This window comes from Erithacus rubecula, assembly GCF_903797595.1.
Source record: "Erithacus rubecula genome assembly, chromosome: 24".
Classification (NCBI taxonomy): Eukaryota; Metazoa; Chordata; class Aves; order Passeriformes; family Muscicapidae; genus Erithacus; species Erithacus rubecula.
In genome coordinates, this window is record NC_136676.1 from 3762349 (window position 1) to 3789646 (window position 27298).

Consider the following 27298-nt stretch of genomic DNA (forward strand, 5'->3'; position numbering starts at 1 on the left):
TGTGTTATGCTGATGTATGCTTTTCACCAGATTTTTGAGAATATGACAATAGATGGATAAATATGGGGAGTTCTGTTCAAAGTCAAAAGGAAACAATACATGTCTGACAGTCAGAATGACTCCTGCTGATGAATGATCCCTTCTGTCTCCATGACAGCTACTAGAGCTCCAATAGCTTCTCTAAAAGTATATTCAACTAAGACTTATGTATTTTCTGATTTTCATCTATATCATGCATCCACTACTGAGAGCTCCAGCTGCAGAACCCTCTAATTAACTCTCCCAAAATTCCTGAAACACCTTCTGGTCAGCCAAAAAACATTAATTTCAGGAGAACAGATCCTCAAGATATCTCAAAATCACATTTGAGATAATAACTTTTTGGCACAAAGGCTTAATAAGCAAAATAGCACAAGATGACCATTTAAGCTGTTTTGAATGCAAGCAAACAGAGTTCTCATAATTGGCTTAAAGCAGACTTAGATAAATTTTAAACATGTAAAAAAACCCCACCAAGCAGACAGTTGCCAGGGGAATAAATCTCACCTAAACCCTACAGAATAAGCTCTTGAGAGTAAGTTTTTGGCTCAGCAACAGAATCTGCTCGTGGACAAAAATCTAGGTTAAGCCATTCAATTTCTCAAAGGTTGAATTTCTGAACTTTAAGCATTTACTGCCTTCTCACTTAGCTCACTCTCCTTACAATAGACTGCAGCCTCTTCTTCCAGATCTATCAACTGGCAGAAATCTGCTACAAGATCCTGTTTGTTTGACATTCCTCTGCATGCTCTCTTTTCTCTCACTCCCTCAGATTTTCCAAAAATATTTGTCACTCCTATTCCTTGCACTGTCAAGGCACTGTGGTTTTAAAAGTGGCTTCATAGTGCCATTTTTATACTACAGAGCATTAACTAACATTAGGTATTAGCTGTTATGGCTCACCCCTGGATGTCTGGGAGCTTGGGTGGCTGAAGTGTTTCTTTCTGGGCACTGGGGCTTTCTTAAATTCTTTATAGAAGTGTGCTAATTTTGAGTAATACAGGAGGAGAATGCAATGAGATTTCAAGAATCAGAAGGAGTGTGTGGAGCTCTCAGCCCAAGTACCAGTCCCATCCTCATCAGCTGTGTGAGTGTCACCTGGGGGACTGAAGGGATGGAACTGGGAGGTTTACACAGAGGTGATCTGAAACTTACTTAGCATCCTAAGCTTTATTACTCTACCCTTAGGAAGAGGTAAGCAAGCAAAGTCAAGCAGGGAGGAATAATTCATAATTGTCATTATTGAGATACAAAGAAAATTCAGAAAGCTTGAGGAAGAGCAGGTGAGAAGGAAGCAATTCCAGCTGGTACCCCAGTGTGCCTACACCACAAGGCAGCTAAGAAAGAGGATTGCAGAGCCAGGTTTGGGAAGGAATGGATGTGAGTGCTCTCAGCAGGATGTGGCTGGGCCAGGTGAAGTGCAGGGATCTGCCCCTCAGGACAGGGAGCAAAGATGCAAACAGGTGAGCCTGAGTCAGCTAAGATGCTGGAACAAGTGAAGCTCTGTTCTATTAAGTAGATGATCTATGAAATTTCCAGTATTATATTTTCCTTTGCAGTTGTTTACACAGCAAAATGCTTCTAATTTGTCTTCAAAATCCTGTGTGGTAGTTCTAAGAATCTGATTTGGCTGCTCTTTGTCACTGACTGCAGAGAGCAGAGACACCAGATCTGTGTGGTCCCAGCAGCCAGAGGAGCCTGGGGACCTGTGAGACACTAAAGGAGTGTGACCCCAGGACCATGGATGCAGCCCAAGTGCACAGAGCATGAGGTGTACACTCTGCTGGAAAACACTTTCCTGCTTGATAGAGCTTTTTTAGCAAGCAGGAGGGAAATGGGGAATGAGACTGAAACCTGTCACATTTCTAAACAGTTCTATAAATCTGGTAAATTTACTTCTTTTTCAAGCAGATTCTGAATGCTGGTCATTTTGTTAGGTCTTGCTTTACTTTTAGTATTTATCAATGTCACAATGCTCCTCTTCAAATTTGTCTATCACTAATAATAGTTACACTAATGCAGTTTTAAACTCTTATGACTGCTTGGAGAAAATGTGCAACCACAACACTGTGATCATTTCTATTTTAGAAGGAAAAGCAAGGCAGTTTTGAAACACAGTTAACACATTCAGTGGAGGCAAATCACTTTCTCCTTTTGTTGCATCCCAGCCATGAACCACAGACAAATTCCCAAGCAACAACTGTGCCTGTGGACATGGGACAGGACTGCACTGCTGCAGAAATTCAAGCCCTGTGCAGTGTGATGTGAGCCAGAGAGAGCCTAATGACAGTGCATCCCCCCTATCCTGAATTTCTGTCTGGAACTCCCCAAGAGCTAAACCCATCCTGCAGGGATGCCCAGAGCACAACCATGCTGCTGGAGAGAGGAGACTGACCCTGGGTCTGGCCTGCAAACTTCAGTGGTGCAAATGAGCAAGGTCTCTCTACAAAGGGAAGAGGAGACACTGAGAAAGAGGAAGGCAACAAGCTGAAGTCAAGAAGTGTTGGAATCAGGGGCAATTTAAGCCCTGCAGAGTCTGTGTTACTCAAGCTGGAGTCTTACTGAGCCCTGTTTGGAGTGCATGGCACGTCCTGGGTGTTGGTGGGAATCCCAGGGACACAGCCAGACCAGAGGCATTCTCTGGGCCTGGGTCTGAGCTGGCTCTAAGAGCCTCTCAGGCTGACCCCAGAGAACCTCACAGATGGAAACTTGGCACGTGGCTCCCCCAGGGACTGCCTGGATCTCAAGCAGATCTGGGAGGATACTGAAATTCTGAACCTCCAGGACACGCTGCACAAACACAACAAAACAACCCCTTTGGTCTCTTCCATATGCCCTGCCAAAAACAAGAAATCACTTGTGCTTCTTCATCAATGACTGGCTGTTTCAAGAGCACTTGGAATCAGCCTAGGAACTACAAAGCCCTTCTTGTCCCCACATGTTACTTCCCACTGAACCTGCAGCTAAGATGTACTTCCATAGCATGAGCCACACTGACCTCCTGCAAAGTGCAGCTTGGAAATCCTGCAATAAAGACTGTGTCTATTTAAAAAACAGGAGCCTATCACATGCCTCTAAGAGCTCTCCTTGTTAAATGTCACTGGACTGAACTAAACATGCTTCAAAATGCATCAGGTGTGACCAGCTCCTGAGTGGATGAAATGCATGGGTAGTGAGAATGGAGGGGGCAGAGTCAGAAACATCAGGGTTCACCATTGTCTAGGCAAAGTCCCAGCTTGCAACTTGATCATGTAGGGGATCCTTTGAGCTAAAAACCACAGCAAACACCCTGCTGGTATGGCAGGGCTGGCTGCTGCAGGAGCACTCTGGAGAGCCTGTGCTGCTGCCATGCTGGCAGGAGCTGGTTCATCTTCATGTCTGTGGAGTGGCTGATGTGACTGAACCTGTGCTGCTCTGCTGCCACATGCCACCTATCCACACTGGAGAGAACACACACTTGAGGAGAGCCACCCAAATGATTCTGTGACCAAACTAAAGGCATTTCCAGCACACACCAGATGTTGTCACTTTTTGCACTTTCCCACACACCATGAAAGTTTTGGGCGGCACTCAGAAGCTGCAGCTATGATTTAACAGATTGTTTTTAGACATCCTCAAGTCCAGCTTTTAAAGTAGAATGACCTGGGCTGTTTTACATTATAAGCAATGGAGCAATTCTCTTTCAGCAGGTTAAAGATTTCATTTTTGACAGTGCATCTTGTAAACAGCTCAGCTTTGTTGTTTGACTAAAAGATCTGTAGTGAGCTGCTTCTATTACATCTACACTGCACTCCTTGCAGACACACTTGAATATTGTCACATTGCTCTAAGGAAAGGCAGATACCAAAAGACAGTGTCATACCTGTGGCGGCAGCGTCGTAAAAACCTCATAATCTTGCGAGCAGCTTGATCCTGCTTCTTGGTAAGCAGACTGCTTCTAAACACAAAAAACCCCAACACTGAAGTGTAGGCAAAACTGGGCAGAACGCTACTAAACACAAAAATAATTACCCTATAAACCACAATCCTTTCCCCACCGGCTTTAATCTGTGAAGCACAGCACAGCCTCCGAGGGCATAAAACCAGCAGATAACGATGCTGAGGGCGGCGGCAGCCCCGGGGCTCACCTGAGTTTCTGCTGCACGATGGTGGCTGCCCGGCGGTTCTGCCCCCTCTTGCCGCACTCCTTGTAGCTGCGGTAGTACTGCTGGATCAGCAGCGCCGCCCGCCGGCTCTGCTGGAACTTTTTCTGCTCATAGTAACTTCGGAATTTGCTCTGGATAAGAATGGCAGCTTGCGTCATCTTTTTATAAAGTGCATACTACAACAGAAACAAAGAGAAGCTGAGGTATCCCTGTGAGAAGAGTAAGAAGCAGGTTTCCTATGGTGATAAAATCCTGAGCCATTAAGATGTGGTGAGAAGTAAATGAGTGTCTATTCCCTGCCTGGGAATTGTGTAGGAAAATGGGACTGCAGAACTCAGTCTGTGTCAAGGAAACACATTTGTGTTTTTCTGCCTGTGGAATAGTTGGACTGGATTAATGGAATCATAGAATAGTTTGCCCTGGGAGGAATTTTGAAAGGTCATCTAGTCCAACCCTGCCAACATGAACAGGGACATTTTCAAGGAAATCAGGATGCTCAGAGCCCCATCCAGCCTGTTGAATAGGGCATCTGCCACATCTCTGGGCAACCTGTGCCAGTGACTCACCAGCCCCATTGTAAAAGCTTTCTTCCTTGTATCTAATCTGAACCTACCCTCTTTTAGCTTGAAACCATTACCACTTGTCTTACTGCAACAAATATCTGTCTCCATCTTTCTTAAAAGCCAAACAACCCCAACAAACCCCCCAAACCACAACAGTTATACATCTAATACTGAGCCTAAGACACAGGCAAAAGTAAATTTCATTAGAAATCTGTAACAAGCATCCAATGAACTCACAAATTTGCACTTCCCAAACTCCACCTAGCACTGTATTATTTCTAGCCCTGTGATTCCAAGTAAAGCAGGCACTAAGTCTTAAAAAGAAAATCTTTATTCTACATACTTTTCCTTTGAAAGCATGCAAGGTGATGACCACTTAACAGAAACCATGTGCATTCATGCATATTTTTAAGTCCTTTCTAAGAAGGAAATGTAGAATAATCTATAGAAGTTGTTATAGAAGTATGAGTTATGCACTCATACTACTATAACAGTGGTTTTCAGTGTTTACTCTTATTTTGGCAAGTTTTAATACTTTCAAAGCTGACATGTCTATTGTTCTTGGATATTTTATCAGATTTGACTTCTGCTTACTTTATCAGATACATGAGTAGCAGCTACTGCCCTGTACAGGGTAAAGTCCTAACATATCACAATATTTTCCACTCTACTGGAATCAAAAACCCCAAAAGCAAACAAACAACCCTCCCAACATAGCCCCAAAGCAAAAAATTCTCCAATATCATCACAGACCACCATTTACCAAATTTCACTTTTTGGAATTGAAGCAGTCATTAGGAACAGTTATATTTTGCCATCATTAATTTCTATTGGGTTTTTTGTTTCCTTCTTTTTTCTCTTTTAATGTTTTTTTAAATTAATGGATCAGATTGTGGTTTTAAACTTATTGTTTTAAGTAAATCCACTCATGGGCTTGTAATGGTTTTTTTTCAAAGCTCTAGCCCAGATGGGACTTCTGTGGCTGAGTTACAAACCCCTGAACAGAAGGGTTCAAATACAAAACTGTGCCATGAGCTGTGACTGTTCCAATCCAGTCACAAACCTCAGTGCAGTAACAGACCAGAGGAACAAACATGTGGAAGAGAAATTAGCAGTCACTGCATACACCAGACACCAATAAGTTTGCATGCAACTCTAAGACCTGAGTAGCTGCACCCTGTCCTCCCCTTGTTCCCTTCTTCCTTCTGGGAAGGGGAATCAGTGGAGATGTCACCTAAACTCCTCCCCAAAGAGGAAAGCCTTGACCAGTTCAGTGACCCAGAGCTCAACCCACTGTGCTGACAGAACAATTCTCAGCCTGACACAAAACCACAGGGCAGGGGGAAGCTGTGGATGGAACTTCACCCAGGGACACATTCTCTCCAGGGAAAGCACACCTTGCCTCCTGGTAGCCCCATGAAAAGCTCAGCTGATTCTAAAATCTGATGAGATCAAGATGTTGCACAGCTGGGAAACCCATCTTTACAGCAGAGAATTATTGACTGTGAACAGTTGAAGATTGGCATCAACAGTTGTGCCTCCAGCATGAGCAGCAATGTACTGAGATGTTGGTCTCAGTAATTCAGCACAGAGGTATTTCAAAGATGAATGGTGAAAATACTTCAGCAAGCAGAATGCAGAGGACATTGGCTCACAGGTGGGATAAATGGTTTGTGCTCCCCTAATGCCAAGACAAAGGTGACCAAGTGACAGCTGATCAGGAGCACCAAAGGAAGCCTGTCCTCTGGAAACTGGCTGCAAAATCCTCCCAGCAGCTCAGCCCATCCCTGCTCATGGCAGCTGATGCAACTGGGGCACAGCAGTCCCTACACAACTCCCAGAAAGTCTGGTTTGACAGTGACTTCTCAACCACAAGCATTTATTAGTGGATAGAATTAAAATGTCTTTCCAAAATGCCAGGTTCTCCTTGTTTCTACTGTGAGTGAAAGGTAGTTTCCACAATAGTGTTTGCATTTGTATTACCTTCAAGGCTATCCAAGTAAGCTTGGGGAGAAACAGAAAAATACATAGTTAATGTTAGTTCTGCAAATAAAGAATGGAAAAAAAAAAAAAAAAAAAGGAACCACAACAAAAAGACCCAAATAATCTTCTTTCAAAAAGAAGCAATTCCAGGATCCAAGTCAAAGCAATTTGTCAAGCAGTTTTTGAAAGGAATTGAGTTTCCCTGCCACAGGAAGCATCACTCCAGAAGGAAAGCCATGTGATGGGTTGGATGTAAATCACCATACAGTCACCTAACACCAGAAAGGCTTCCCAAATAAACGTTTCTGAGGGTTGTAAAAGAGCACAGGTGCCTTGCCTCACTTTCTGTGAACATGCTGCCAGGCATTAGACAGACTGTGTCTAGCAGGGTAGAGTGCAAAGAGGGATGTGGTCCTCACCAAAGAAACCCAAAAGCAAACAACAACAGCAAAAAACCAAAACAAAAATCCCAACCAAAAGCCAAAAAGGAAAGGTATCTTCTTTTCCTGGGGTTGAGAACTCAGCCTGAAAACATGTCTCCAACCAGAGTCTGGAGAACAGTCTCAGTCCTGGAAAAACTCACATCAAGCTACAACATGTGATGTCCCATAGTTTAAAAGTTTAGTATGTGCAAAATAAAACAACCTGTTTTTCATCTTCACCTTTATCAAAGGCAAAACCGACTTCAATTTCACAATGAAATTTGGCAAGCAACTCGTCAGAGAACAGTCTCCTCAAGCTGTAGCATGCATAAAGGCCAATATGGAATACATCACAGCCTTCCATCTCACAGCAAAAACACAGGCAGTATCACAAACAAATTTGGGGATTCCCTCCAAAACTACGATTCAGAACATGAATCTTCTTCCCTTTTCAATTTTGCCTGAGCAGGGTATTTCATTACTGAAAAGCATAGGAGAGGAGCAGCAGGACAATGCCCACTACAGCAGGGTGTGCTCACAGCACTTAGATGTGCTTCATAAAATGTCCCTTTCTTTTTTACCTGTTTGTACTTTCGGTAACAACGCTGGATAACAGCAGCAGCCACCTCCTGCTGTTCCCGGAGAGGACGACCCTGTGTGGACAAAGAAAGGAGCAGCATCAGTCAGAGTGCACCAAAACCAGGACAGGTGATGTGGCTCTTGGCTGCTCACAGGGCAAACCTCTCCTGTCAATGCCTCCTGGTCCAACTCAGGCCCAGAAGAGATGCCTCTGCTGTCAACTCAAATAAGGAACAAACCTTCAAAATGCATCTTTACACCAAATGGGCCCCTAAGCAGAACGTGTGGGTACATTTTGAGGAAATGCTTTGTGAGTGCTGCTCTGGCACAGCAGGTGTGCCACAGCATGGCATGTACTCCTCATTTGTTGGGCAAATATCAACAAGCAAATGTCAAAAGCATTGGAAAGGTTATGACAGATACTGTATTTTTGTCCCTGGGGTGGGTATTACCCACATTTTGGTTTTTAACAAATTACATGCTGTCTCTCACACACCCATCAAGGAAAACACTGGACATTTGGGCCACATACCTTGTATTTCCTGAATACTGTCTGGACGAGTTTGGCAGCTTCATAGAGTTCTCTCTGCTCATGATCAGACAGAGTTAACTGTGCAAACTCATTTTCTACCTTCTCGCTGGTGGATGCACTCAGAAATTCAGACCAGTCTGCTGCCGAGGGAAGGCTGGGTTTCTCAAAAGCTATTTCACTGATTGGTGAGCCTGCAGGGCTCAAGCTGGTGTTCGAAGAAGGGGTCAGGGGTTCACTATACAGACTTCTGAAATACCAATCACAGTAGGAATTATTGGCTTACAAACATGTGGGCTGGCATCACAGATAAGGACATTTCTGAGTTCAAGACAAGTTTATGCTCCCCCCACATTTCTCCAAGCAACATCCCACACCCCTGAGCCTGCCTGTCCTGCACTGCATGGATGTGGTGCTGGATGAAATCCCATGAATTTGTAGCTGTGCTGGCAATCATACAACTGAGCACAAGATGGGTCTGCAAGACCAGAACTGAGTCTCACTGAGAACTGGCACCTACAGGCTGAAGAGTCAGTACATGCTGCCCAGCACACACACCACATCAAAACCCAGAGCAACTCCCAGCTCCCACTGACCTGATCTGTGCAGCACTGGGCAAGTGATCGACGTCAGCAAGGTAACTGGCCAGCCAGCTCATGGTGCTGCTCATGGCAGCACTGTCCGTCCTCTCCGCCAGCAGCGACTCCATTGGCACAAAATTCTCCCGCTTGATCCTGTCAGGTGTAGCTTCAATAATGTGCTCTGCAAGTGTCATCATGTTCACCTGTCAAGGGGGAAAGGACAGCAAACTTTAGCTGCCTGATAGAGGGTGCCTTGTTCTTCCATGTTACAGCTCAGCTTTAGACAGAATTCCCTATTTTGCCCAAACCTGTGGAAGCTGGAGTCTACTGTTGGTCTCAGCAGTGAACAGAAATCCATTAACCAGTGCTCATTTTCTTTTCTGCCTCTTCATACCAAGCACTGCAGGATTTCGTATTCCCCAAACCTCTTATCTTCCTGTATGGGGAGGCCAAGAGATCTGGTGAAAGGTCTCTGGACCCTCCCTCTATGGCTGTCACTAGTATGTTATTTCCAAAGGAAAAGTGACTTTGCTGCTCTTTTGCTGAGATATCTTTGTAGGGACTGCTGCCCAGTTCCCATAGGATTATTGGCCCACCTGAGTCACATGCACTGCTGTGATCAGCCTCTCCTTTTTCCTTGCACAACTGCAAACAATTTTGTGAGTTCTGTATGCTGTTGAAGAGTATGCCAGTGTGCAACCCTAAATGCTATGCATTAGCCTTTATGTCTGTGTTGAAATTGGAAGAAAGTATATATTGATTGTGTGACCACCTCCCTCCTCAAAGCACAATTCAGAGTCTCTAGGGGCCTCCATGGGAGTTTCTGTCAGGATTCTCTGTGCTCTACAAGACTGCTGATGTTGGTGCTGTGGGTGTGTTTACCTGCAGTTCATCCATGTGGTGCAAGCAGTCCTCATCCCCTGTGCTGTCCCTGTAGGACAAGAGTTCTGCATCCACCATCTCCCTGTCGGCCATCATCAACACATTCATCTGCTCCCGCTGGCGCAGCCGATGGGCCACAGCATCCTTCCCCAGGGCAGTGCCCTTCTGGCTCCCTGCCACCTGCACTGCAGACACACCAATATAAATGTCTTTTGGGTTCCACTTGATGCCTGCTTGGCTGCCAGAGCCTCGGTACCCAGTAACTTCTGGGATGTGCTGGGAGAGCTCCCGGCCATAGTCCCTCAGCCCTTCACTGGGGCTGATTGTCTCAGGGGAGGATTGCTTGGAGCTGGAGTTCTGCTTCCTAATGCTTGGCTGTTCCAGGCTCAGTGCAGTGGAAAGCAGCTTCTCTTGCCGGGCTTGAAAATACTCAGGGCTCAGCTTATGCTTTTTGGGTGCAGGGTAATCTTTCTGAGTCTCACTACTGTAATAGCTGGAAGGTTCTGATCTTGGCCGCCTCAGCTCTGTAAACAAACAGATCAATGGTCAAAATTAAACATGCAGCTCAGGACTGCTATAGGAACATCAACAGCTTCTGCCTCAGGCCAAAGTTTGTGCTGTGCTCTGTGGACACCTGAGAGGTTGTGCAAAGAGAGTAACAACCTCCCAGGGAGGATACTGTCTCAACCACTCCTAAGATACACAAGTCTTTCCAAAGCAGGCATTTACTCCTCTTCCTGATGCTTATGCAAATGTATGGAGCACAAGAAAAGAATTAAGCACGGACAGCAAGGCTACAGGTGGCACTGTCCAGGTGAGTTCCTTGCCCCCACATTTTCACATGTTAAATGCCAGCAAAACAGAGCATGCCCTCCAGGATATTTTACCTGTGTTTGTACTGGAAATCACCGTGACTCCCTTCTGAGGCTCCTGAGAGGCAACAAGCTCACTGTGCCACTGGGACACCCAGCTCTCTGTGTTGGAGTCTGTGCTGGAGGGGCACTGAATCCTGGGGTTTGGGCCAAGCTGAGTTTGCTCATCTCTCTGCAGCTGCTCCAAGCACTCTGCCAGCTTGACGTGGCCCCGGGAGCGAGCAATGGCCAGCGGCAATCGGCCGAGCGAGTCGGGAATGGAGATGGCTCGGCGGTCCCACTTGTACAGAACCACGGCTGCATCCATGTGGCCCAGGGCACACGCCCACATCTAAAGAAGAAAAGGTGATTGACCCACTGGGAGAGCTGCCTTCTCCTTTTTTATTAATGTAGTGGAGTCTGCTCCCAGCTCAAGGAAAGTCTCTTCTGATAAACAAAACCATTACACGCTCAAAGCCAGCAGATTACTTTCATAAATGTCCTAACCCAGCAAAAGGCCAGTACAGAGGACTGAATACATGCTATTCTCTCCTACAACAGAGAAACCTCCAATTGACAAAGCTGATAGTTTGTTTTCTTTTGTTTTGGGTTTTATTTTTGTGACACTGACATCACTGCAAAGACAGAACAGCTTCATACACAAAGAATCTCTGAGGTCAGAAACATGCAGACAGGACCAAAGGTTGGGAACAATAAAATCAATACTCTGAGTTGTAAACTGGCAGTTCTGGTTCCATCCGTTTTGGCTTTTTGCTTGTCTAAGTTCTCAGTTGTGATTTCATGACTCCAGTGACCAAGATAGCTCATAACTTTACAACCTCTACAGTTAAACAGTCACAGAGGACAATGTGAAAGAAGGCATGTGAAGTCCTTTTCACACCATGATAGTGGAAACTAGATTCTGTGTAAAACACTGACCAGAACCATCTGTCTGTTTCCCTTCCTCATGTTTCTCAATGACAAAGTTTTGTTCTGTGTGCTCTTTCTCAACAAAATTACAGGAAGATGATAGCACCATGTCTTGCCATGTACGTAGCAGGAATACAAGGAACATCTACTCTCCACAGAGTGAAACACTTTAGGAAAGTAACACATCAGAAAGAATTCCCCAAAGACTCAGACTCTCTTAGAAGCTTCAGACCCTGCTCTTACCAGAGGAGTGCAGGAGAAATGATCCACATTCAAAGGGTCAACTTCCAGCTCCAGATCAATGCTGTCTGCATGTTTGGTGCTGCAGGGGAAACAAGAGAAGGAATGATGCCCTGTAGCTATGTCAGGATCATTGTCTAAGCACAGATTTATCCAAAGCACTGTACCACAGAGAAGAGGCCACACACATGCCCACAATACATATATTTACTACAGACAGTGCCCCCACCCAGACATGAAGAGCATGATACATCTAGCCACTCTCAAGAGACAGGTTCCATCAGATCAGGAGATAGGAACAAGTTCAGGGGCTTGGCTCTTTGTACAAGACAACCAGAAGTGTGGACTGAGCAGTTTTTATATGCTCCTGCCACGCCTGTACTGACAGCCCAGAGTCCAGCAGGCTGGGTCTTACCGCCATTTGATGAGGGTCTGGATGAGAGTGGCATAGCCCTGGGCAGCAGCCAGATGGAGCAGTGTCATTCCTCGGAAAGTCTTCGAATGGATCAAGTGTTTGGACTTTGCCCAGCACGTGCGACTCATCATCTTCTCGCACACCACCACCACGCGGCTCTCAAAGCAGCTGCCCAGGGTCCCCGTCCCAGAAACGCACTGAAACACCACACACATCCCAGATTAACCAGGGAGGGGACTGCAGCTTGCCTGAACAGGCAGCCCTCCACTTCTACAAGCACTGAGACAGTAGAAAATGTGACTGAAAACCAGCAATCACACTTGTTACTTAGGACAAACTATAACCCATTCCAAACCCCATCCCCTTAAAAAACCCTCTGCTAAGCAAGCATAAAGCTGTGCCTGGACACAGAAGGGCTCATACCTGCACCTGTGTTCCACTGTTCCCATTCCCATTGCTCCCGCCTCCCACTCCTTGCTTGTGCTGCTGGGAGCCAGTCATTTCAGCCATTCTCCTCTCCATCTGCTCGAGGCGCTCCAATATGGACATCCTGAACTGGTTATCTAGGTTGGAGAAAGCCAGAGTAAGGGCATTGCCATGTAAAGGAAAGCTCAGGTTTTGACAGCCAAGTTACACACAGTTGTCCTGGAAATGATAGAGGAGGTTTGCTCTGCTTGCAAACACACACACACACTTGCCCTGCAGTATTCTAGCTCTTCAACTTCCTGCAGCAACCCTTTGACTGTGATTCCACAGAACTTCCTTACAGAAAAATGAAAAATGGAGGCAGAAGACAAATCCCTTTCCTTGTGAGTCCAGCTGTATGCATACAATACTAGGAGTAATGCAGTGTCTATCAAAACACAAACCTAAGCAAATATACCCATTCAGAGAGCATTTCAGTAGGATCATATCTGCCATTTTAGAGTCACCCCCTACTTTACAATAGTCCTGAATTCAGCTTGGCTTGCCTCCTGGAATCATGCAACAATGATACCTGGAAGAAAAAGATTGCTCTGCTTCCTCCTGTGCTTAGGAAAAAGAGCCTTTGACAGGGCTTTTCCTTTCTTGGAAAACAGCTTCAGCCAAGTGCCACAAACAGAGCTACCAGAAATTGGAATATGGGCACTGACAATCCTGTAACACCACTCTGGAAAGTTGTGCAACTCTGGAGCCCTCTGGTCCCTGCAGAGGTCTCAGGGCTGTGCTGCTGATTTTCCTCTCATTGCAGTGTAACATAGAACTATTCTAGAGCTACTAAGGCTTGAGTGGTGTAGCAGGGAGGTTCAGACAGATTAAAGATCATTGCTGAACCTAATGCCAGAGAGATCAGCTGAGGCAATGATTCTCTGGATAGGGCCAGACAGTGAAGAGGGAATGGCTGCAAATGCAGAGCTCCTTCTGTCCTGTGATCCATAAGGATAAGTTTCATGCAGCTCATGTGAAGCTGGGCAGGACTGTTTTGTGGATAGGGAACATTTAATGAATCTAAGCATCATGTTAAAAGCAGAGGTAGTAAACTGTAAGGGAGAGACAGCCCTTATACTGTTCAGTTTCATGCATCCATACAGAAAGTGTGATGGTGCAGAACACTCATAAACCCAGAACCAAGCCCACTGACAGCAAAAGGAGTATGTGCACCAAAATAGACAAGCTCTGATGACGTTTTAAACATGTCAGTCTTCTCCAAAAAGAACACTGAGCCCTCTCTGGAAGGCTGTAGGAGTATTCATGCTACACTCAGAGGCACAGCTCTCAGCAGAGGGTATTGGAGAGATGTGGATCCCTGCACTAAGTGATACTGCAGATCACTGGTACAAGACAGCTCAGGTCCACTGGCTGGAGACATCCCCTTCTCACCAAGAGGATGCTGAGGTCTGACAGCAGGCAAGAGCTCCCCTCCCTTCTGGCCAGCTTCAGCATCCCACTCGGGCTGCTCAAGAGCCAGGGACAAAGGACTGTGGCCAGCACCTCCTCATGTCAGAGGTGATCTCACCAGTCCAAAAGATTTATGATTAGTGCCTTACTAATCCTTCCGTTGTCCTGTTGACTGCAAAGCCCCTGGGAAAGGAGTGGCAGCTGTATCATCAAACACCCACGGCGCTGACGCCGTGTCAGGGCCCTTTCCCCCGGCACACGGCAGCACCACAAGCGCTGTTTGCCCAGCAGATCTTTGTTCCAGGAGTGCTGCAGTGTGCTGCAGTGCAGTCCACACCGCTGTCTCCTCCCTCCCCATTGCCAGGCGGAGCACGTCCACTGCAGAGCCCGGCGGAGCCCCGGCCCCGGGCTGCACGGCACTGCCACCCTCCCCGCAGGGGACAGCACCCGCGTTTGTCACAGCTGAGAGCAGCTGGGCAGCGCATCGCAGCCCTCAGCCTTCTACAGGCACAAGCGGCATCTTTTGGAAAGAAGAAATTTTGCTTGAACTGAAGTAATAAACCTACAAGCTCAGGGCTGCGAGATTCTGGGATTTGCTCCTACTCATTTAGGGGTCAAGAGAATAATTCTGTACACTTGAAAAACAAAAGGAGAAAATTCCAGTGAAATGCAGAAATACAAAGTGCTAACTCCCCCTCATTCTTTTTTTTTAAAATTCCAATCTGAAACAACTCTGGAACAGAAATGGAGGACCCTGTTTGTGACTCTTTTCCAGGCTCGTCCCCCGACTTTATGATCTGTAATGAGTGAAGCCTCCACCTTTCCTGATCCCAAGCTAAAGATACTGAAAACTTCCTATCAGTTTTTATCAGAAGACTGAACTGAGGTACACCTAACACCCACCAATGTCTCCAGACAGAAATATTAAACCAAACAAACAAAAACACAGAATTTTTCTTAGGAAGCAGAATTCAGAATAGCATCTGGTGTTCCCAGATATTCCTGTTCAGGCACCTGACAGTGCTCCTGGAAAATACTAAGGGCAGGACTAACTGGTTCTGACCAGATCAGGCATTTTAGAAAAACGCTGCTATTAGTAAAATGGAAAGTAGAAAAAAACATTCTGGAATGCCAGCACAGCACAGCCAGAGCCTCCTCTCTGTGTCTAGAAGAGACCACCTGAATTTATCCAGACCAGGGTGTGCCCCCAGATGAGAAAGCTCCAGGCAGCAAATGAAGTAAGTGGGGCAGCAGGTGACCCTATGCTGCCCATTTTATAGGTGACCAAAATTGGCCTAAGCAAGCTACAACCAACAATAATTCCAAAATTATTTATTAATTGTGCTTTCATTACTCTGTAATATCAATTACACAGAAATGTCCCTTTCCAAAGGAACTGATCACTTGAAGTGTGTGCACTGCACTAGTCTACAAAACAAACAAACCCTTCCAACAAACTAATAACAACAAAAAAAAAACCCTACAACAACAGAAAACCCAAACAATCAAAAAACCCAAACCAAATCACAAAAAAGAAAAAACGGGAGGCAGGGAGGGAGTAGGAGAAAGAACACCTTCCCCCAAGGTTTCTCTTGAACTCAGCAATGAGGCAAAAGGCTCCTCTGCCATCCCAGCCCTGAGCACACACCAGATTAGCAGCATTTTGGACCTTGCCCAGCCATTTCACACACTGCTGATGAGCCAGCAGATGTACCTGGCAACACCTGAGAGAAGGGCCACAAGAGCCACAGGGCTGAATGTTACAGCTGTAACTATAACCACTATATAACTATAACCACTCTGAGAAGTTCAAGACCTTTAATCTTGTGTTATTTCTCATTTTTCTAGTCACAGTCTTATCTCTATTGCTTATTTCAGGGGTCTCTGCAGGGCCACCTGCTTAAGGAGCACTGAAATTACAGGAACATTTCCACATTCTTGTCTTTTACACCCAGCACAGGATCTAATGACAAGCAAGTCTCTTGCAGTGCACTGAAGACGAGAGCTCAACAGCATAAAAATCATGTCCAAATAAGCTTTTCTCCTGCTATACTGTACAGGAAATCTAGAGCCCAAGCAAATGCCACAAACCCTCACTCTGTCCAAAGGAAACAAAACATGGATACAAACATTCACATATTTAAGGTTTTGCCCAAAATTTCTGCTTTTCATGATAGAATTCAGCATCTTTTTGTAAGCTAAAAAGTTAGACATGCAAATTTGTGCATTTGTTGGGTTTTTCCATTACACATCAATCTAAGAAAAGTCTTAATGTTCTTTAGTAAATTACAGAGACTGTTTCTGAAGGTGTTCTTCAAAGCTTCCTCCACCAAAGGCGATAAAAATAACTACATCTCTGTATCTCCAAGATACAGAGTAATTTCACAGAACATATTCTGAACACTGTATCTTTTGTGGAAATTATTCTTCTTCAAGCTTAACAATATCAATATAACACCAAAATTACTTCTTGCTATCTTTCCCCTAGCATAACAAAGAGAGGTGGTGGCAACCTGAGGGGAGCTGAACTATCCCAGCAGGGAGGGACTGGGAGAAGCTGCCTGGTCAGATTTTGACCAGTACTAAGCAATTGGTTTGAACCAGTGCAGAACAAGTTTCATTTTCATCTGCATTGTAAGAGAGCCTTCTACTGATCACAGTAATGACAGCAGGCTATGCACTGAATCCATCTAAAGATGCAGCAAAATTCTGATATAAATCCTCTAAGGATCCATGGTTGTTTACATCAGCTAACATCTTACAGAGTTACAGCCTGTATGCTTGCACAGTTACATCCAGACAACCTGGATATTGTTTAATGTTACCTTTTTTCTTTTTTTTCCCCCAGGGTTGGTTTAATCCAGTGGTGTTTTCTTAACCCAGATTCCTTTGCAATGAATTTAAAGCACACCTGTACCAACAGCTCAATAAACCACCATGGCAGGCACAGAGTGCAAAAAGCAGAGGGGTTAGTTTCATCTCCAAGATTCTGGAAGCCACACCTCCATTTTCTCCCTCAGTGTTCTCCAATAAACACTGAATTTCCTCAGTAGGAACCTGAACAGATGCCAGCCACTTACGTGACCCAAGTTTTCACTGGAGGCTGCAGAAGCACGTGCCTTGTGCAGCCTGGTGACAGCTCCTGCCTGCACAGAGCCTGTACTGACACAGAAACAGCACTTGCACATTTCACCTACACCCCCTCCCCATGCCTATCCCAAACCTCTTCCAGCAGCAGCATTTCTGGTTTTGAGCTGTGCATGCAGTGTCCCCATGGGTGGGCACAGCTCAGAGCATTGCCTCTGCCCACACTTTATTGCAACACCTTCATCAAACATCAGCTCTGCACTTCAACATGTGGTACCCAAAACAGCAGCATGGCCCCTGGCATGGAGCTGAGAGAAAGAAACAGCACTAAGTGACAAGCCCTCCTCTGCTTAACAGGCCAATTTTAAGAAATGAGCAGAGAGAGCTGCTTTTCTAATCTCTGCACACTGCTGTACTGGACAAGAACACATCCCAAAGGATCTTCAATCCTTTGGCCAAGCAAGCTTCAAACAGCAAGAAAATAACTGTGCCACACCTGACTTGGCAGTGCAGCCAGAACTATTACAGGGAAATACTGCTGAAAATACAGATGAAAAAGAAACTGGCAGTTCTTAGTAGCAAGCGGTGTTAACAACACTTACTCTTTTTTCACACTCTCCCCTGGAGAGCTGGAGGTTTTTGCCATGCTGCACAATCAAAATGACAGACAGATAAAATGACAGTGTCTGGCTGGAAGGACTAAAGCAGGAGGGTCCATGATCTGCACATTCCACTGGGGCTGCATCTGCCCAGCATATAATTATCCCCCCCAGAATTCTAAATACTGAGCTAACAGTGATGTGCAAGAGCTGCATCTGCACATGTTCCCAAGCACTGTGCTTAGATACTGTGGTGGAGGAGCCACTCTCAGGGCTTTGACTTCTCAGCCTGTGCTGTTTCCTTACTGGCATTTTCTGTGTTAAACCATTCCCTGCATGAAAACACACAGATTGAAGTGAACAAGTGTGACAGCTGAGCACTGTAAAAAAAGCCATGCAGCATGAAGACATTTTTCTGTTTTGCAGAGCAAGCCAGAATTCTCTCAACCAAATTCTCTCATCCAGCACAAGCTGTGGGTGGGGATGGAAGCAGTCTAAGGCCACATCACTCACAGTGCCCCTGCTCTGTTTCTATTTTGCAAATCATCTGTCACTGGTCCCTAAAATCTTGCTCAATTCTTCTGTACAGTACAAATCCTGAGTATCTTTAATGTTGCAGTAATAATTTGATCATTTAATGCTGATTTCTGAGGTGGCATTGTTCCAGGAGCACCTATTTCTGAAATTAAACTGCAGTTACATCCTCAACCCTTACATTACAATCCTTATGAGAACCTCTCTTTAGCACTAAGTTGTTATAGGTCATGGTCTCTACCAGCAAATGAAAGCATTTAAAATTCATATTCAAGGACAAATGCATATCTATGTTAATGAAGCAGGTCACTTCCAGAGCTTTTGATCAGTGAGAAATGCCACAACTACCAAGGTATGAGATGAGGAAAACATTGTATTGAACAATCTGAGCTTAAGCAGCAGCTGAAGAAACCCAAGAAAGGAACACTACTGGGCATGAGCAGGAATGATGAAGTCATCCTGACTTCCACACACAGGTAGGCTCAGTGATTTTAAACCATTAATTCATCTGCCAAGACATGATTTCTTACTGTCAACAGTTTTCCCATAGTTCTTCCAGTGCTGCAAGACTTCAGCTATTACTCCCATGCCATGTGGGATTACTCTGTTCCTCTGTCACCCCCAGTAGCCAGTGCTCCCTCAAAACAGGGTACTTCTCTACTTTAACATGCCATTGCTAGAAAAGAGAAGCAGGAGGGCTGCTCAGGCTGACTTCTTCCCCAAGTGGCAGTCTCTATACCAACAGCAATAAAGCACTTGCTGCCCCATTTTTCAGGCTGCTCTTCCCCAGGGCTTAGAGAGGGCAAGATTTTAATGCTATCCAGGAACAGTTGCTTCAGGAATCCAAGGGAAGTTTCAAACATGCCATGTGCAGTTTATATATTTTAGAGGTAGGGCACACAGCTAAAGACATCACTTCTTGTGCTATTTAGTAATTTGTATAAAAATTTGGCTGCCTAAGGTCAGAATCTCAGGTCAGAAACTGACCTGACGGGTGCCAACACTAAGAAAAATGTACAGTACTATGAAAAATGCTCTTGCATATATGCAAAGAGCAACAGCCTGGGAGAACATGCTGTGCTGCTGCTCACCTGCCCAGTGCTACTACCCAGAGCCCCTGGAGATTTCCTCCTCCAAGGGCTACATGCTACAGGGGCTACAGAAAGGAAAAAAGCATCTCGTGCCACACTATGCAGTATCTGTGCTCACAGTACAGTGTATGGTATATATGTATGCATACAGTAACAATTCTGACCCAAGTTTTCTCATTAAATCTGCAATCTCAACAGTCAAAATACTCACTCCGAAATCACCAGACTGAAGAGCAGCATGCTATAAAATGGCCTCTATTTGCTGCCAAGTTAGATAAATAGGAATTGCTGCGAGCTACAAAACTGTGAAGCACTGGAACAGGTCAGCAAGCGAGACAGAGATCTCCTCAGCTGGAAGCTTTCATGAAGTCTGACATCAGTCACGTTCACCCCATCTAAACTGCGCGCAGTCCACACAGTCTCCTGAACTCCTCTTCCCAGTCCCACTCTTCCTGGCTAAGCACGCTGCAAAACAAGTTTTCTAATAACGTGGTCCGGAGCAGGCATGAGCTTCCAGCATCCCCAAGATCCCCAAAAAGGTCTGGGCTACCGACCTCCTCCTGTGCCGTACCAGCTCAGAACACGAGGCTGTGAGCTGGAGGCGCTCCGATGTAATGTGTCCTGCTCTACACGTGATGCTACAATTAAAGTGCTGTCACAACTCCGAGCCTGCATCGCAACATCACTCGGGAGGGGCTGAGGACCAACACGGGAGGGCGAGTACATGAAAACAAGAGCGTGTCCCACGGCTGGGGGCACGGCGAAGGGGGTGACAGCAAGGCGTGCAGTCATCGTGGAAGTGCAGCGGAGTGAGGCACAACACAGAAGCATGCAGATTTAAACCCAAACAAGCACTGTGCGACACTTTATCCTGCAATACTTACTGAAAGCGGTACTTTAGCACATGTGCACGTCCACCTGCAACGGTTGGGGGTCCCGGACCCCTCTGTAGTCCCTCTACCTGCTTCCAGGTAAATAATGTGACAACACCTGGCACCAGCGGACTGACCTGGGAGTCTACAAGGCATCAGCGGAGGCTCCAGCCAGCATCTGGCGCAGACCCCGCAGGAGGGGCGGGCAGAGCAGGCTCCCCCCAGACCTGCTTGTCGTCTCCCGCATCCTCGCAGCCAACTGGAGCCCCGCCGTCCTGTCGCAGCGCCGGCGGCTCTCAGCGGTGCCCGCCCCGCGCCCCGGCGGCCGCAGCGGACGGGCTGATGCTGGCCGGCACGGCCGGGGCTCGGGGCGAGCTCGGGCGCCCTTCAACCTCCGCGAGCATCGCGGCCCGAGCGCCGGGGCCGCGGGGCCGGGGTCGGCAGCGGGCTCCGGGAGGCGGGGGCCGGCATGCGGGGACGGGCGGGCCGCTGCTCGCCCCGGGACCGGCGCCGCCTCAGAGCCCGCGGCGGCTCGCGGCCGGTCCACGGCTGCCGCCCGCCCCCGGCTCGCCCTGCGCCGCGACAAACGCCCCGGGGCGGCGGCGGCCAGCGAAGGCAGCGGCGTCCCGGGCGGAGGGTCTGGCGGGAGCTGGGAACCGGCGGTCACCCGCACGGAGCCATCACCGCGCCCGACACCCTGACACACCCGCTAGTCCCGGGCGGCCGGCACCTGCCCCGGGGCACTTGGCAAGGGGAGAGCGCCGAGACGGCGCCGCAGGGCGCTCCGGCTGCCCGGGCGGAGGGACAGCAGCGGCGCGGGGTGCCGCCACCGCCCTCAGCCCACGCCGGGGCCCCCCGCCGCCCCCATCGCGGGGCCGGCCGCGAACGACGCGCTCCCCGCCCCGCGCTCAGCGCCGGCCCAGTGCGGCTGCGGGCGGGCGGCCGCCGCCTCCCATTGTGTGCGCGGCGAGCCGGGCCCTGCCCCGCTCCGCTCCCGCCGCCGGGCCCGCCCCGCCCTGACGTCACCGGGCCCCATTGGCGGCAGCGCCGTGTTTACAGCGGCCCCGCCGCGGCACCGAGCGCCCGCCGCCCCCGGAGCGCCGGCCCCGGTCACCTTCCCGCTCACACGCGCGGCTCTCGTTTCGCTACGCACGCAGTATTTGTGCTTTTACTTATTGCTCTAACCGGGTAAATTTGCAGAGCGTTAAAACCGGACAGAATTTCGGGGACTGTGCGGTCCCACGATCCACGGAGGAGCCGCAGACTCCTCGGGGCGGCAGGGCACGCTCAGCCATCGGCCTGAGAACAGACACGGCTTCCCGGAGCAATCTGGTGTCTGACCATGAAGTCAGGCTGGCTCAGAAGACAACACTCAGCATAGCAAATTAGTTATTCCTTGCCTCAGTTCAATCACATTATGTTCAAAATGGAAAAGGACAGTCTGGGAAATGCAGTCAGAGCAGTAGGAGACTGGCTTCCTGAAACAGCGTCCTTAATAGCGTGTGAAAGGAAAAAAATCACCTAACACATCTCAGCATAATATATAAACAACTGACAAAACCTTCACACTACAGAGGAGTCAGTAGAGGGGAGGATGAAGAGAAACTTGTGAAGTTTACTGGATAGCTGCTATCAAGGGACAAGCTATCTGTGTTCTTCACCAATGCTCACACATCCTGCAAGCTGCACCACAGCCTTGTAACAGGGAACAAAACATTCATCCCTCTTCCAAGAGAGAACCCAAACAGATAATCTTCTACAGTAACATCCAAGATATAAACACCAGGCACCTCTCCCCAGATGGAAAGAGGAGTAAAAAACAGTGATACTGTTTATCAGCACAGACTTTTTTCCCACTGAAAGTCTCTTATGGATGCAAAACATTCACCAATACTGAACACATCTCTCCTACCTGACTGTGCCCTGCATCTCATCACATGCTAAGAACAGCATCTGATCCAACTAAATAGACACATGCAAAGGGTTTTGGTGATGAACATCACCACTGTACAAAATAATGTACCTGTCAGACTCTGGAATATCACAGGCAGCACACACACACTGTTTGCTCACAGATGATTCCACACTGAAATGAGAGTTTGGATACCCCTGGTATGGCCACATCATGCTAACACAAATGAGCCACCAAGGCCCCCAGCCTTTTTATGTTCTCCAGCTGGGAAAGACAGCCAGATCACAAACTGAGAAGCCAGCAGCAGCTGAAAGGCTGCCTGTCAGGTGCTCCTGCATCAGTGTCATTTACATTCAGTACCAGTCACACCCTGTCCAACCCATACACACTTGAGTCATCAGTACACACATGGCCTGCCCCTATTTTTAGGTTCTGTCCTCTTTTCCTGCAGATGCATAAGTGTTATGCCAACAGCACTTACAGCCATTTCCTGAAATTTCTGATCACATCCCATGCCAAGGCAACACCATCTCTACAGACACTTTATGAAAGCAGCAAAGGCTTCTGCAGAGGGCAAACACACGTGCTTTCCACTGGGAATCAGTTCTGAAATACGTTTATAATTTATTATGCCATGAGAAGATCTCTACCCTTCAGTTTAGCCTTCAGTTCTTCAAGCCTCATTTGTTTTTTGTTTTTCTTTCTTAAAAGAACCTCTCTTCAGACAGTGAATGAAAAGTGAGGTCAAATGGCTATAAAAGCACACAGTGGCTTCTAAGAACTGAGTTTCACATAGAAAAAAGAAAAGGCTGCCAAGTCTATCAGCAGAGATCAGGATCACATGAGAATGCTTCCTTTATGAGAAAAAGGTTTGCTTTGGAAAGAAAGAACATCACTATTCTAATTAACTAGGAAAAAAAAAGCAAGAACATCAGCAGCTGGGTCAACTGTTCTTTTGTAAAAGATCTAACTCATCCATGGTGTGAAACAAGGAAAATTCAGAATAAAACCAGCATCTCTGTATAGTTCAGAACAGGGTGAATAATCCTTCATGACACAGCAGACAGAAGGATCCCTTCAGAAGATGGTACAGAACATGCTCCCTTCAAACTCCTTTTCTACCCATTCCTACACTTGGCTCAGTTTAGTCCTAGAAGCAGGAGTGTGGTGGGAGACAGTCTCACAACCCCTCCCAGTCATTAGCAGGACTGCTCCCTGATCCCAAAGGCCAGTACTTATGCTGTACTCAAAAAATATACAGTGATTTTTGTCTTAATGTAACTGAAAACATAGAGTTCACATATAGTGACTTTGACTTTATTTTAAAGGGATTTGTGGAAAGGAATTGTTTATCTAAACTTAGATGAGATGGAAATTGCTTACTCTTTTCCTAGGGTGTTCCTGAGTATGGCTGTTAACCCCATCTCTCTGGCAGTGGTCATTCCAGCTGGAATCATTAATTGTGTTTTAACAATGCAGTGCAAACCAACTCAGAGTGTTCCACTGAATTAATTAAAAAGAATTTTAAAATTCTTGTCAGCATTTTGTGACTACAAATATTCCTCGAAAATCTTCCTCGAAAATCTTCCCTCAAGACTATGTGACACTCAGTAGGGCAAGGATTTTAAGCAAGGAAATTAAGCAAACAGAGAAGTCAGGGATTTGTGTATTTATTCAATTGATAGAATCAACTCACATCAGTTTTTACCTTGGCTAGCTAAGCTAACATTTGTTCTCTAACAGTAAATTAGAAGATGTAGCTGGTCCTTTAAATAATAGTGTGATTTGCTCCCTTTGGAGCACTGTGCATCAAGGCAGAGGCTCCTGATAAGTCATGGTTAGTGTAATTATTCAGTCTTTTTCCCTGAAGGGCCTCTGCAATGCAGCGGTCCTCTTACTTTTTTTTTCCCCTCCCTGTTAGCAATGCCCTAGTTTGTTCACTGCTGCAGTCCCCCTCCCTTCCACCATCACCACAGCATAACAACCTCTAATTGAGAGCTGGGCTGCTAACCAAGAGCACCCAGAGAAACTGCAGGGACACCAGAGCCAGCACTCACAGCCACCCTCTCAGCTCCCCAGAGTTCAGCAATGCTGAGGGAACTGTCAAACAAGGGATTCAGACCTGCCCACTTGGCATTCCAGCCCTGCAGAGATTGCTGACAGCTGAGCATCAATCCCCATCAACGCTGCCAGCTGCACTCCACCAGCAGGGGAGGACTCAGCAGCAGATGAAAAGCACCTACAGACTCTTACAGTCCTCTCAAGTCAAGCAAATTCCATTTTGATGCTAAACATAAGACTTTGTGTAAGTGCCAGTTCTATTTCTGTTTGCAACCATGCCTCTGCAGCCACATCACAAAGCTCTTTTCACTTTGCAATACCCACAGTGCTCTGTCTCCATGCTGCTCTTTGAAAGTGGTACCATCCCAGCTTCTTTGCAATTCCCTCTTGTACATCACTATCTCCCCATTTCCTGCTTAAATAAACACACATTTTTCTAGACAAGCTCAAGTTTTAGATTTCTCAGGAAAGACAATTCCAGGGTAAATACTTTTCTCCTTCTAGAAACAGTATGATCAGCTTTCTATTCAGATAAAAAAACCCACCCCTTTCTCACCTTGTATAAAAGGCAGCAACATTTTGTTCACAACAAAACTAATCAGACTTTTCAGTGAGAGGACTTTGATTAACATTGCCACAACCCTTCCTGTCAGGACAAACTTGCCCCTTGACATCCCTCCCCAGCAAAAGCTGCTCTGTCATTCACAGTTCTACATTTGGTGTACTTTCTTAAGGAATATCCCACACTTCTTACCATCCAAGGACAGCCAGTCATGCTGGGAGGAAGGCAGGGTTGGCAGAGCTCTGGCTTTATATTCAAATACCACAGAGTTGGAGATGATCTGATTGTTGAAGGCAACTTGCAAAGTCACAAGCCCAGTGTCATGAGCTAAAAGGAAAGAACATGTTGTAAGACAGAGAACTCTCCACAGAAACCCCCAGCTAGGAACTACCCCCATGTGCTAAGTAATGGACTGAGAGCAGGTGAAGAGACAGGTGCTGAACAGTATTTTTGTGACTATACAATTCAAAAGTCCAAAATACCAGTTGGTATATTCAAACATGGAGATGTTAAGCTTAAGAGTCATCTAATGGGTTGTTCTGGCAAAAGGCAGAATAATTTCTAAAGACTGAGCAGCCTCACTGCATTTCTAGTGGAAGGCTGGGGCCTAGCAATGAGGCCAAGTTACTCTTCATCCACCTGAAATCATACACTGAGGGCCATCACTACTGAAAAGCTCTCTGGAGAGGTTAGAGGGGTTCTCATGGTGTAAGTAGAAAAGGGCAAAATGTAGGCAAATCAAGCCAGCAGAGCAGTGAGTGCACCCCTGAATAACAGTTACTCCTTAATCTGCTCTTTCCAAACAAAAGGAATGCTTAGAATTATTTTAAATTATTTCAAATAATTATTTTCAAGTTAATTTATAGATTCTAAATAGCATTTGTTATGATCTGTTGTGATATATCAAGATGTGAAATTGCTGTTCTCGCACTAAATTAGTCAAAGAAAAAGGAAAATCTTCTCAAAGCCTATGCACTCTTGTACATGTATATGATGTAATGAGGCTCTGAAACCACCGGCTGTAGGAGAGCAGTGCTCCTTACCTGGGCAGTAGCAGCGCAGTACCCCTGGCTGAATTAAAGATGCAGGCACTGAGATCTGATCAAACAGACAGCTGTAATTATTGCTGGCTTCCTGCCACGGGCCGGTAATCAGGACCTTTACTCCTCCCTGTGAGGGAAAAAAGGAGAGACCCAAGCGTGACAGGAGAGGCCACGGGAGGAGGAGCGCGGCCGAAGGCGCCCGCAGCCCCTTCCCCGCGGCCGTGCTGCCCTCGGGCGGCCACTGCGGGCAGCGACACTGCCGGGAGGGGCAGCGACACTGCCGGGAGGGGCAGGGACACTGCCGGGAGGGGCAGCGACACTGCGGGAACGGCAGGGACACTGCCGGGAGGGGCAGCGACACTGCCGGGAGGGGCAGCGACACTGCGGGAACGGGCAGCGACACTGCCGGGAGGGGCAGGGACACTGCCGGGAGGGGCAGGGACACTGCGGGAACGGGCAGCGACACTGCCGGGAGGGGCAGCGACACTGCCGGGAACGGGCAGGGACACTGCGGGAACGGGCAGGGACACTGCCGGGAGGGGCAGGGACACTGCGGGAACGGGCAGCGACACTGCCGGGAGGGGCAGGGACACAGCGGGAACGGGCAGGGACACGGCGGGAACGGGCAATGACACAGCCGGGAATGGGCAGGGACACGGCGGGAACGGGCAGGGACACGGCGGGAACGGGCAGGGACACAGAGGGAACGGGCAGGGACACGGCGGGAACGGGCAGGGACACTGCCGGGAACGGGCAGGGACACAGCCGGGAATGGGCAGGGACACAGCCAAGAATGGGCAGGGACACGGCGGGAACGGGCAGGGACACTGCCGGGAGGGGCAGGGACACGGCGGGAACGGGCAGGGACACAGCGGGAACGGGCAATGACACAGCCGGGAATGGGCAGGGACACGGCGGGAACGGGCAGGGACACAGCCGGACACGGGCAGGGACACAGCCGGGAGAGGCAGGGACACAGCCAGGAACGGGCAGGGACACGGTGGGAGGGGCAGGGACACAGCGGGAACGGGCAATGACACAGCCGGGAACTGGCAGGGACACAGAGGGAACGGGCAGGGACACTGCCGGGAGGGGCAGGGACACAGCCGGGAATGGGCAGCCCGGGGGAACGGGACCACCGGTGCCACTCCCGGCCCGGCACTGCCCTCAGCCCAGTTCTGCTCTCGGGCCAATGCTGGTCTCTGCCCGGTATCGCTCCCAGCCCGGTACCACTCCCAGCCCACTGCGGCCTCTCCCGGTACCGGCCCGTGCCTGCTGACCTCGCCCCCCCGCAGCCGCTCGGTGAAGGCCGGGAATGCCCGGGATGATCACCGGGATGATCACCGGGATGTTCACCAGGATGATCACCGGGATGCTCACCGGGATGATCACTGGGATGATCACCGGGATGATCACCGGGAGGCTCACTGGGATGCTCACCGGGATGATCACCGGGATGATCACCGGGATGCTCACCGGGATGATCACTGGGATGCTCAC

At 47.8% G+C, this 27298-nt stretch overlaps 2 protein-coding genes across 14 annotated transcripts in view; both read right to left on the reverse strand.

The window, feature by feature from the left end:
• Nucleotides 1–27298, reverse strand: part of SLC45A1 (solute carrier family 45 member 1) — a 367325-nt gene that overhangs the window by 158797 nt on the left and 181230 nt on the right. The gene's annotated exons all lie outside the window — the stretch shown is intronic.
• Nucleotides 1–27298, reverse strand: part of CAMTA1 (calmodulin binding transcription activator 1) — a 235628-nt gene that overhangs the window by 13580 nt on the left and 194750 nt on the right. For 4 of the 12 annotated variants that reach the window (XR_013776769.1, XR_013776770.1, XR_013776771.1 and 1 more), the window contains 12 exons: nt 25799–25925; nt 24948–25082; nt 12583–12722; nt 12160–12356; nt 11748–11826; nt 10611–10926; nt 9724–10247; nt 8857–9044; nt 8264–8510; nt 7734–7805; nt 4167–4382; nt 3902–3976 (listed from right to left, as the gene is read on the reverse strand). Coding sequence is in view for 8 of the 12 variants with exons in the window: in XM_079326116.1 (XP_079182242.1) it covers nt 3902–3976; nt 4167–4360; nt 7734–7805; nt 8264–8510; nt 8857–9044; nt 9724–10247; nt 10611–10926; nt 11748–11826; nt 12160–12356; nt 12583–12722; nt 24948–25082; nt 25799–25925 (2294 nt within the window). In the remaining 4 variants the exon portion in view is untranslated. The other 8 variants (XM_079326116.1, XM_079326113.1, XM_079326118.1 and 5 more) reach the window with 5 other exon arrangements.